The following is an 11,836-nucleotide window of genomic DNA, read 5'->3' on the forward strand; positions in this document are numbered from 1 at the left end:
GAGCCTTGATTAGCGAGTCCTGGGATCTGCTGAAGGAATCTGCTGAATATACATCTGCTAAAGGCAGATCCCAGTAGAGGACGAAACTTGGGGCCTTTTGCAGTGAATTTGGGGTTATCTCCATGCATGAAGATCTGAGTGGTTGTCTCCGTGCATGAAGATCTGAGTATTTTTCTGGATCCCTGTGCCAGAGTTGCTCTGAGCCCTCCACAAGGGAGCTGTGCACAGCATGAAGATCCCCCTTGGCATTCTCTGGTCTAAGCTGAACGCATCCAGCTCTCCCAGCTCTCCCAGCTCTCCTAGCATCTCCTTATCCGCACCACACTCCAGCCCCTGACCATCTTGGTGTCCCTGTGCTGGACTCGCTCTCGCTCGCCAGTGCCTTTTGCAGAACTGCAGACACCAAATGCGATCTGGTGTACCATGTTCCACATGGTCTGTAGGTCAGAATCAAAAGAGAGACACCGGAACCAAAATAGCATGAACCTGATTTTTATTACTACTATTTTTGTTCTTACTATATTTATTAACTTTATCAAGAATGTAAGAAAGAAAATTAAGAAGGAAGGAAGGAAAGAAGGAAAATTAAGAAGGAAGGAAGGAAGGAAGGAAGGAAGGAAGGAAGGAAGGAAGGAAGGAAGGAAGGGAGCGAGGGAGGAAGGAAACCCAGTCTGCATGCCAAGTATATGGGAATGATGAGTGGATACACATCAATAAGTACATCAATAAGGAGGGAGGGAGGGGAGGAGGGAGGAAACCCGGCATGCATGCCAAGTATATGCCAAGTGGATACATATCAAAAAGTTATTAGTTGGGATACTGTACATACTGAAGGATTTTCCTCAGTGCCTCCTTGAGCTCCTTGTTCCTCATGCTGTAGATGAGGGGATTCACTGTTGGAGGCAACACTGAATACAGAACGGCCTGTGTAAGATCCAGAGCTGGGGAGGACATGCAGGGGGGCTTCAGGAGGGCAAACACTGCAGTGCTGAGAAAAAGGGAGACCACGACCAGGTGCGGGAGGCACATGAAAAAGGCTTTGTGGCGGCCCTGCTCAGAGGGGATCCTCAGCACAGCTCTGAAGATCTGCACGTACGACACCACAATGAAAAGGAAACACCCAAAGGATAAGCAGACACTAATTACAAGAAGCCCAACTTCCCTGAGGTAGGAGTTTGAGCAGGAGAGCTTGAGGATCTGGGAGATCTCACAGAAGAACTGTCCCAGAGCATTGCTTTGGCAGAGTGGTAGTGATAATGTGTTCCCAGTGTGCAGGAGAGCATTGAGAAACCCACTGGTCCAGGCAGCTGCTGCTGTTTTGACACAAGCTCTGCTGCCCAGGAGGGTCTCATAGTGCAGGGGTGTGCAGATGGCAACATAGCGGTCATAGGCCATGACTGTGAGGAGACAATACTCTGCTGTCATGAAAAAGGCAAACAGAAAGACCTGTGCAACACATCCCCAGTAGGAAATGGCCCTGGTGTCCCAGAGAGAACTAGCCATGGATTTGGGGACAGTGGTGGAGATGGAGCTAAGGTCAAGGAGAGAGAAGTTGAGGAGGAAGAAGTACATGGGGGTGTGCAGGCGGTGGTCGCAGGCTATGGCTGTGATGATGACTCCATTGGCCAGGAGAGCAGCCAGGTAGATGGCCAGGAAGAGGGAGAAGTGCAAGAGCTGCAGCTCCCATGTGTCTGCAAATGGCAGGAGGAGGAACTCATTGAAGGAGCTGCCATTGAACATTTGCTCTTGATTCACAGCACTGTCCAATAAGGAAAAAACATGAGCAAGTTAGAAAGGACTTCTGTGAGTAAAACTCATTCTGCTTTTTATAGTACTCCCCACATGGCCTCCCTCCTTTACCTTGTTCAGCTCCCTTGTCTGATCTCTGGTTTGTGCTGGCTGAGTGTGCTCTGCCTCTGTGCTTAGACTCCACAGCATTCTGTCCTACACTTTGGGAAGGTGTAGGACTGCCAAGGGAAAGTAAGTGGTAACACACAGAGGAGCASTGAGGAAATCCTTCACCTCCCCAAGCTGTGCACACCACCACCCAGACGGCAACACCTCAGGACAGACCCTCTCAGTGCCCTTCTCCTGCAGTGGGAAAGGACCAGGCTGCAGGGGTGATCCAGCCCCTCTTCCACCAAGAACGGGCCTCATGACTGGCACTCCATGGCCTTGATGGCTGGGAGAGGAGACACAGGGCTTTACCGAGAGAAAGACATCTGCTTAGCAGGGACTGAACAAGGCTGATTCAAATCCCCCCTCCCACAGCAATTGCCTTTCTAGTTCCCTCCCATCCACTGATCCTGTCTCCACGGATGAAGCTTTTCCTGCTGGCAGCTGCTTCTCTCCCCCACCTCTTCTCCCTGTCAATGCCACACACCCCATCCCACCCCCTGGATACTCACTCTGCCCTACAGCAGGATCCAACAGCAGGGCCCTGGCCAGGGACATCTCCGTGTATGTGGGTGGGAGGGACCAGGGTCAGACAGACCCTGCTGAGGCCAGACAAGGGGATGCTGGTGCTGTCTGCAGTCAGGGGAGGGCACAGGGGCTTGCTGAGGTTCCTCACAAATCTCTCCATGGAAAGGACTAGAGTGTCACGTTCCTGCTATCACCTGGCATTTCCTTTCCATACACCTCCAGCTCTTCACAACCACAAGGACACAGGGAATCACATTAACATTAATTAACATTAACTGCCTGGACTGTCCTCTTCAAAAGGCCCCTTCACAATATGAACCTGCCATCATGGGGGTCTCTCCTCACACCCAGACCTTCTCCCCGCAGCACATGGGGATTTCCCAGGCAGGGTGGGTGCTGACCCTCGCAGGTGGAAGTCACTGCCCTGGGCACACAGCACCCTGGGGCGCAGGGACACTGCTCGGCATTACAGCCCATGCASAACTGGGGGCACTCGCTGGCTTCACACCCCTGCACCATCCTGGGGAGAAGGCAGCCATGATGCCCTGTCCCTCTGGTGGCCTGGCTGGGAATCCCTGCTCTAAAGCACCCCCAGCTCCAACAGGAGAAGCTGGGAGAGACACCCTGAGAGACCCCATCAGCTGGGGGAAGGGGCCAGGTTTAAAAGAGCCCTCCAGGAACCACAGCACTCTTGTCCTGCAGACAGACACTTACCGTGTAAGGGCTGGGGAGGTTTCTCCCTGCAAGGGGCTCTCATTTGTCCTCCCATTCCCAACTGTCCTTCACTTAGGAGCGACTCATCCCAGCCTGGTGCCTGCGGGCAGTGCCCTGAGTCTTGGTGCTCCTTTAAGAGGAGCTGCTCCTGGGCAGAGCTGTCTCTCTGCAGCRCCTGCCACRTTGCCARGGGCTCCCGCAGTCCCAGGAGCCAGGCCCAGCTCAGGAGCAGGGMCCCAGCTGGAGAYGGGACAVTTTSTGTCCCCTGAGCAGCCTCCAGGGGTTTCTRGGGCTCCAGRRCTGTGAGAGGGGAAGCTGTTTGGGTGTCTACWGGGTRCATGGACAYAGCTGCAGGTAGGAACCAGCATAGGACAGGCTCAGCTGGACAGAGACAAACGCACTGCCTGGGCTCACAGACACCACCAGGTCTTCATGCTCTTGGTATGGCTGTTGTCTCTGCCACCAACAGAGACACCCTGAAAGGTCTCATATCATTGTCCTGCACTGAGCATTGCTCACCCCCACCCACACCCTGTCCACAGGAAGACCTGGAAAATGGGGAGGAAACAAGCCCCCTTCCCAGCAGCTTAGTGACCGAGCCTGGATATTTGGCCTGATAAAACACATCAAGGGTTAATGTTGCATCAGAGTCACCTGCACATTTCCCCTGCCTACCTGTTATCAGTGAGGACAATTTTCTGCTCTAATCAGCCCCTGGGGAGTCTTTGCTGTTAACAGCTAGCAGTGGGACCCATTAAAACTCAACCAGAAGTTGAGGGTTGATTTTGACTTTGAATCCTTCAGTGTTTATTTCAGTCTCCTCTCAGTTACTAAGGTTCGGGGGCTCAGTACCAAATACACCGTGGGGATCATTAAAATGCCAAAAGCTCTCACAATTCATGTATCTTCCTGTAATTTTTACCAAGTCTTGCATGGCTAATTGGACATGTTTGGGGATTTTAGCTGAACCATGGAAACATCAATAATCTACAAGTATTTCTGCTTTTAAAGCGTTTCATGTTCTTATTGTTATTCAGCTTTCAGAGTAAGTGACAGCAGCATTCTCCAACTGGAATCAATCCACAATGACTCCTGACATGTCTGACATGTCTACATGTCTGGACATGTAGAAAACCAGAGTCCTAGAAGTCAAGCACTGTATGGACAATTTCCCCCGCCCTGCCCACCTCTGCAATTCCTCTCAGCCACCTGGGACTTCCATCACTCTTGTTAGAAGCTTCTCTGTTCTACTGATGTCAACAACTGAAGGTTACAGCTCATCTGTCCCAACTCCCACCTGCCTTCTTCAGAGAAGTGGGTGCAAATCAACACAGGATTCTTCTCAATTGCCAAGAACCAGTAATAAAGCATGAAATAATTTCATAAATACTAATTATGCTCTTTGAGTGTAGGCAAACCTTAAAAATCTCTGAAATGCAAACCCACAGCTGGGTGTCTCAGTGAAAAAATAGTGACAGGTGGAGTCCCAATATTGCAGTTTCACAATGGCCAACTCCTGTACTGTAGGGTTGGTCTTAGAAATTGTGAATTTAAGCAGAACTTGTGGGAATTGGAGAGCCATACAGCTCCTGCAGGCTCTGGATCATGATGTGGGCCTGTGCCTCTCAACAAAAGAAAGGGAATGCCTGTGACACAAGACTCTAGAGAGGGGGGATTTTCCTGGCTGCTGAGAGTGACTCACGGAGGACCTAAGGATGTCAAAGGAAGTCCAACGCACCAACACCAAAAGCACTGGAGCTTCCTGAACCCTTGGGCTGGGAGCAGGAGGGGGCAGGAGAAACAGCCACATCCCAGACTTCCTCCATCAGGCCTTCAGCTCCACAACTTGTCATGGCTTCAAGGGAACTCCTTAAACCAATCCTTCCATGACACTAGCACCTGCTGCAGACTGAGGGGAAACAGGGGAGACAGGGGAGAGAAAGGGGAGAGACCCCAGGGTGCAGAGTGGGCTCCTTGTGCCATAGACATGATATTAGAGGCTGAATAAGGAACCCAAAGGGATGTGGAAGGCCGTGCTTCCCTTTGCAGTTGCTTGGAAAGCCACATCTCTGTCAAGCTTCAAGGGGAATAGGGTTTCCCTTCTGCAAGATTTGCACCAGGACTGTGCAAACACTATGGAAACACAACATTGCTTGTTGGAAAGTTCATCAGTAGGGGAGCTGGGAGATGGTCATCTCACCAACTACAGAACAATTCAAAATGTAGCTCCCGAGCCATGGCCGTGTCTTACAGGCTCCATAAAGGATCCTGGACAGCAAGTCTGCAGTGTGTGGGTCTGTCTTGAGACACCCAGGGTGAAAAGAGAGAGAGATCCAGAGTGCCAGGGCGCTACAGGTCCCAAAGAGAGGCAGGTACCAGGAGCTATACCCAGGGGGAAAACACAACCTGGAGGTGTCGTGGACCAACAAAGCTCCAAAATGAGAAATGGTTTTCCTCATGGACAGATGAAGGAAACCTGGCAAAAATCATGGGATCTGGAAATACTTTCTGAGATTGGCTACCTGGCTTGACCCATGGTTTAGGAACCTAGCAGGAACCAATGTCCCATCTCAAACTCTCTGGAAGAAAGACATACCTTAAGGACATATCATTTCTATACTACCACAGACCAAGACCTCCTTGCTGAGGACTTTTAAAAGCAACAAGCCTGTAGAGCCCATCTCAGAAGGGCAGATTCCTTAAGGAAGCAATAGCGGATCCAATGCCCTGCTGAAGGCAGATCCCAGTCAAGGAGATATCTTGGGACATTTCCAGTGATCTTTGGGTTGTCTCTGAGGATGGAGAATGGAATATCTGTCCGGATCCTTGAGCCAGAGTTTGCTCACACTTTTGGAGAAAAAGATTTGTTCTAAACATCCTTTTTTTTTTTCCTCTCTCTCTCCATTTTCTCCATTTTTTCCCTTCTCCGGTCCCTCACATGCCATTAGTGTGACCCTCCAAGAAAACCCAGCTGCTCTAAGTCCTCCACGTGGGAGCTGTGCACAGCAGGAAGATCCCCCTTGGCATTCTTTGCTCTAGGTTGAACAGATCCAGCTCTCTCAGTATCTCTCATGTGCACCACACTCCAGTCCCTGACCATCTCGGTGTCCCTGTTCTGGACTCCCTCCTGTGTTTTAATGCCTTTGCAGAATGGGTGTGACCAAATGGGATCCGGTGTACAGACACCATCTCCACAGGGCCAAAGTGGGGCAGAATGTGTCATTGGCCACCCTGGCTGTGCTCTCTGAAATAAAAATGTATGAGGAAGGCCGAAATATAGCACAGGGGCCCAGAGGTTCTCTGATCTCCTCCTGTTCTCAAATATAATCAAAATCTCACTGGAAAGGCCCAAAGATAACACCTTGACGAGGACCTGTCTTCACCAAGGTGTTGAATCCATACCTCCAGATGCCTCCCTAAAAGCAACCTCAAGGAATCTACTCTTCTCAGACTCTTTCCAGAGGGACCTATTAATTTGGAACTGTGGCCTGCACCATTGACCAAGGACAGGTATYTCAGAGCCAYCCCTCTTGCCCTGAGAGGCCTSACTTCTTGCRAAGGGGCTTTTCCCTGTCTGCAAGTGTCTGCATAGGCACAAAGAGGACAAATGGCTCTGAATGCTTTCATTAACTACCCAACTACTCTTAACTACTAGATTAACTATTTACTACTATTTGCATGAGGGATCACAGTGAATTAGGGTCAGGGATGGAAAGATGCAATGAGGATCCAGGATCAGCAGAAAGCCTTTAAAGGACTGAGAAGATAATTTACTCCATAAAACTGAGTCGTCAAAGACTCAGGAAATCCTCATGACCTTCAAATAATGTAAGCCTGAACATCAGCTGACAGAAACCATCCACCCGCCAGAACCCCTGGGTCACATCAGGATGCTTCAAGTAGAGAACAGGGTCACCAACAGTCCTCCCCCAGGTCACCCATAAGGACCCTGGGTGGCAGGCTGGGCTCTGAAAGCAGAGCTCTGCTCTCTCCAGACACCTCCTCCCTTCCGACACTGGGACACCCCGCACCAGAGCACGTCATGACCTCCACACCTAAACAGAGGCTCCTCCGCCTACACCTGCCTCTGCATCAAGGACACAGTGGGCTGAGCACCACATATGTCAGCAGACAGGACACCCCAAAGGGTCACAAACCATAGCAAGCCCAATTCTCCATCCCTTCCGTTCCCTGACACTCCTCCAAGGCCTTGCAACAGGCACAGGGGACTTCTCCTGACCCATCAGCTGCCCCCATGGAGGTGACCTCCCAGGTGCCAACCCACCACAGCCCTCATGCTGCACCATGGCCTTCAGAGACAGCAGCTGCCTCCAAAGCCCTTCCCCACACACGAACCACTGCTGCCCCAGCAGCTCCTCTCACAACACACACCTCACAGCCAACGACCACGCCCACTGCCTGCTGCCGGCCAATCAGACACACAGAAAGACATGACGTCACAGCCCCGTCACACACAGGTCTCTCTCGCTGCCCCGGGAGCCTCTAGCACAGAAATGGCCTCCCCAGAACTTGCCCAGCCCCGAGCCCAGTCCCGGCTCAGCAGCTGCTCAGCACAGAGGAGCTCAAGAGCCCCCAGGCCGGCGGGGACCTACTGCTGTCCTATGAGGGGCTGTGGGAGCAGTGACGTCACAGTCACTAGGCAGACCCAGCTCTGCTGCTGCCCTATGAGGTGCTGCAGGAGCAGTGACGTCACAGTCACTAGGCAGACCCAGCTCTGCTGCTGCCCTAGGAGGGGCTGCGGGAGCAGTGACGTCACAGTCACAAGGCAGACCCAGCTCTGCTGCTGCCCAAGCAGCTCTGTCCTCAGGAGGGACCTCACAAGCAGCAGCCACGCCCTCTACCTGCAGCTGGCCTATCAGAGCCTGCGGCAGGAGGGACCTCCTCATGTGTAGCACATCCATTGGCTGTCAGCTGCCATGGCAACGCTGCGCCCTCCTGCCCTGGTGGCAGCTCCTCCCCTGCGGCGGGCGGCGCCATCTTGTGGGCGGCAGTGCGAGGCATTGCGGGGCCTCGGGGCAGCCCGGCCCGTGGGCAGCGCTGGGTTTGGGAGCTCGTGGGAAGTTGTGACGAGTTGTGAAGCCGAAGGCCTCGTGGAGACAAGTGTGGGACGTGGCTTTGTCCCCATGTCCCCTCCTGCCCCCAGCCTGAGGAGCTGGGGAGCCCTGTGGGAAGGGCAGTGGCTTGAACTGGGTGGGATGGGCTTCCCTCGCCACCCCCGAGTGCTGCCTGTGGCGCTGGGAGTGCCCAGGACAATCCCTCTTCTCCAGGCTCCTGCATCAAGGCYTGTSCTGACGTTTGYCCAGCAGCGCAGCCCAGTSCAAYATCCAYAAGAGCAGCAGAGCCCCTGGCAGGGCSGGRACCCCCMCGAGCTGAGTTGCTCTCCCGTTGCCACGTGCCCTGTTTAAATGGACAGTTTCTAACATCCCCTGCAGGGCCTTGTCTGGGCACTGTAACAGGGTGATTCCTCCCAACACTCCGTTCACCCAGAGACCCGGCTGCTGGTTGGTGCTGCAGGGAGTTAAAGCTTGTGCTGCCTCTGTGTCGTCTGTCCCTCTGTCAAGTCCTTAATTCTCTTAATATCCTGCCTTTCCTGTCTCTCAAAGAAATATCTAGTAAGACTGTCCCTTGTGAGAAAGGGACCTCATTTTTGGCTCTTGAACTTAGGATACAGTCAAAGAGTGTCATTCTTTTCTATGAAACTCTACCATGCTTTATTTTCTGTTTCTTTGTAACTAAAGAAAATGTCCCTATTTGGAGCGAGTGTCTCCATACAGCAGGTGGGAATTGGGGCAGATGAGCTTTAACCTTCACTTGCAGCCTCAACCAGGCTGTTGACAGTAGTGGTGGAAAGTCCCGTGAGGCTGATGAGAGAAATGTCTGGGCTGGGGAGATGGGGAGGAGGATTGTGCGTGAACCCCTGATCCCTGAGGCGCTGCTTTTCCTGCACGTCCTGACTTCATTAGGATGCCTGACTTCATTAGGAGTCGCTCTGGATTGATACCAACTGGGGAACATTGTTTCTGTCCCTTCCTCTGAAACGTGCATAATAATAATGATAAAAGCCTTCAAAAACAGAAATACTTGTCTGTTCCTGATGCCTCTACTTTTCAGCTACACTCGTGAAACGCCTCCTATTAGCCATAAAAGACTTGAAGAAAAATACACAGAGATAAAGGATGTTTGCTTAATAATAAATCCCTGGTGTCGTTGCAGCTCAGTCCATGTATTGCAGCTACTGAAAGGCAATTAAAAAAAATACTTCAGAATTCGAAGTCAGAAGCACACCCCAAAGTTTTGCATAACATTAATGAGTCTCACTGAGTGCTATTAACAACAATAACTCATCAGGGACTGGTTAAAGTTAAAAAATGTAATGACTGATAATAGTTAGGTAGAGGAAACACACAGGTGGCTCTGATGCTGTCTGTAGTCTTGATGTGTTGTATTATGGGAAATGCCCAAGCACGGACAGGGAAACCTGGAAAAGCGAGATCCTTTCTTCCATGTGTTGCCCAGGGCTCTTATTGGCACCAGTGTGTGGGGGAGATGTGCAATGCCGAACGCAGGACAATCACGGGACACCGCTCAGGGTGTCGTGCTCCCCTATGAGATGCTCCCATCTCCCAGCCTAACCCCAGTGTCTGCTCTGAATTAATTCCAGGGGCTCTTCACAATGCCAGCAACTGTGCAGGTCTGTGCACAGACCTCTCCTACTGAGAGGAGCTCTAGGGACAGTCAGCATCGAGTGTCACTGCAGACGGCCAAGGAGATTGTGCAGCTCATGCCCAGCTGCAGCTCCAGGAGGCTGTGGCAGTCCCGGTTGCTCCATGAGAGCAGCAGACACTTGCACAGCTCTTGGAGCACCCCTGTCCCTTCCAGAGCCCAACGGTGGGTGTGTGTGCAGCTGCCTCCCTCTCCCCATCCCTACTGGTCACGGTGGCAGCTTAGGCAGGAAGCTCCCGTGCAGAGAGACATCAACTGTGGTGCAGGGGAAACCTCCTGTGAGTCTGTGGAGCGCAGAGGAGGGAGCTGAATCCCGCTGCACCCAGGAGCTTCTGGAGGGGCACTGGGTGCATTGATGAACTCCCTGTGCGGAGCCCATGGGGCTGGAAGAAATGAAGCAGGTTCCTGTTCCTGTGCAGCTGCCCTGTCCTCTTATGAGATGACAGCAGAGGCTTCTGCAGTGGGACATTTACCTCTCACAGGTGATCATCCCCTGATGAGACTGCAAGGCTGACCTCCAGGCTCTCAGAATCTCCTTCCATGGCTTACAAAGGCACCATTGGTGATCATTTTAGATTACTTCAGGGGGGATTTGCTGGGGATGACCCCATGGCCTTGCAGGACCTGTTTCCCCTGGGTGCCTTCATGCAGTGCTGTGGGGAGAAGCTCTGAGCGGACAGGCAACTTCCAGCAGGGCAGATTCATTCTCTGCCTGGGAGATTTCTGCATGGTTTAGGGTTACCCGTTATGGTTAGCGTTAGGATGAGGGGCTAGGGTAAGGGTTATGCATAGGGATACATTGTGGTTTAGGGTTAAGATTAGGGTTAGCTTGTGGTTAGGGTTTGGTGTTAGGGTTACAGGTTAGAGTTAGGGTTAGGCTAGCATTAKGGTTAGGGGTTAGGGCTAGTGTTGGGTTAGGGTTTGGGGGTGGGGTATGCACTAAGGCTAAGGTTAGGATTAGTTTTAATTTAGGGTAAAGCTTTGAAGTTYAGACTTAGATTAAGTTTAGGAATAGGGGTTAGATTAGGTTTAGGGGTGAGTAGCGGGTACACTTGGGTTAGGTTTAGGTTTACAGTTGTGATTAAACTTATGGTTAGGGGGTTAAGTTTAGGTCCGAGGTTATGGTTTGCATTAGGGTTTATGGTTGAAGTTTGGGTTTAGTTAGGATTAGGGTAAATTTTAGGTTAGGGTTAGAGATTGAAGGTTAGGCTCAGGGATAGGATTAGGATTAGGGTTGCGATTATGATCATGGTTAGTGTTAGGGTTGCGTTTAGAGTCTGGGTTAGGGTTTGGTTGGAGTTAGGGCTACGGTTAGGGTTTGGGTCAGGGCTAAATTTGGTTACAGTTAGAGGTTCAGGTACTGGATAGGACTTGAGTTAGGGTTACAGTCAGGGGTAGTGTTAGGTTTTAGGGTTATGGTTTGTGTTAGGGGTAGTGTTAGGTTTTAGGGTTATGGTTTGTGTTAGGCTTACAGTTAGTGTTAGGGGTTAATTTTAGGATTTATGGATAGGGTTAGCATTAGGGTTAGGATGAGGGTTTGGGGATATCCTTAGGATATTCATTAGTGTTAGGGTTAGGTGGTATTACTAGGGGTTATGTTAGAGTTATGTTAGGTTGAGGGTTAGAGTTAGGGTTAGGTTTGAAGGGAAGGATTAATGGATATGGTTTGTGTTATGGGCTAGTATTAGGCTTTGGGATTAGGATTATGGTTAGGGTTAGATTAGGGTTAGGGTTAAGGATAGAGTTAGCATTAGAGTTATGRTTTGGAAGAGTGTTAGCTTAGAATAACAGCATTTAGCTTATGGGTTATGAGTATTACGGACTAGAGAAAGGGCTTATGGTTAGGGTTAGGGATAATCTAGGGTAAGGATTAGTTTTAGGTTAGGGTTAGGCCGAGAAGTTTAGTGTTTGATTAGAGTTAGGGATGGGGTTATGGGAGAGGTTAGTTGTAGGG

General features: G+C 51.1%; 1 protein-coding gene across 1 annotated transcript; it reads right to left on the reverse strand.

Moving 5' to 3' along the window:
- Window positions 1–807: 807 nt before the first annotated feature.
- Window positions 808–1,740, reverse strand: LOC112956547 (olfactory receptor 14C36-like). The gene has a single exon (XM_026050062.1). The coding sequence runs from the start codon at window positions 1,738–1,740 to the stop codon at window positions 808–810; it is 933 nt and encodes a 310-aa protein (XP_025905847.1).
- Between the last annotated feature and the right edge of the window lie 10,096 nt (window positions 1,741–11,836).

The sequence above is a fragment of the Nothoprocta perdicaria genome, unplaced genomic scaffold (genome assembly GCF_003342845.1).
Source record: "Nothoprocta perdicaria isolate Ctin4 unplaced genomic scaffold, notPer1 scaffold_642, whole genome shotgun sequence".
NCBI classification, from domain to species: domain Eukaryota; kingdom Metazoa; phylum Chordata; class Aves; order Tinamiformes; family Tinamidae; genus Nothoprocta; species Nothoprocta perdicaria.

What these genes read in the sequence shown, in the direction of transcription:
- LOC112956547 (XM_026050062.1), bottom strand. Translation starts at nt 1,740, where the DNA reads ATGTTCAATGGCAGCTCCTTCAATGAGTTCCTCCTCCTGCCATTTGCA.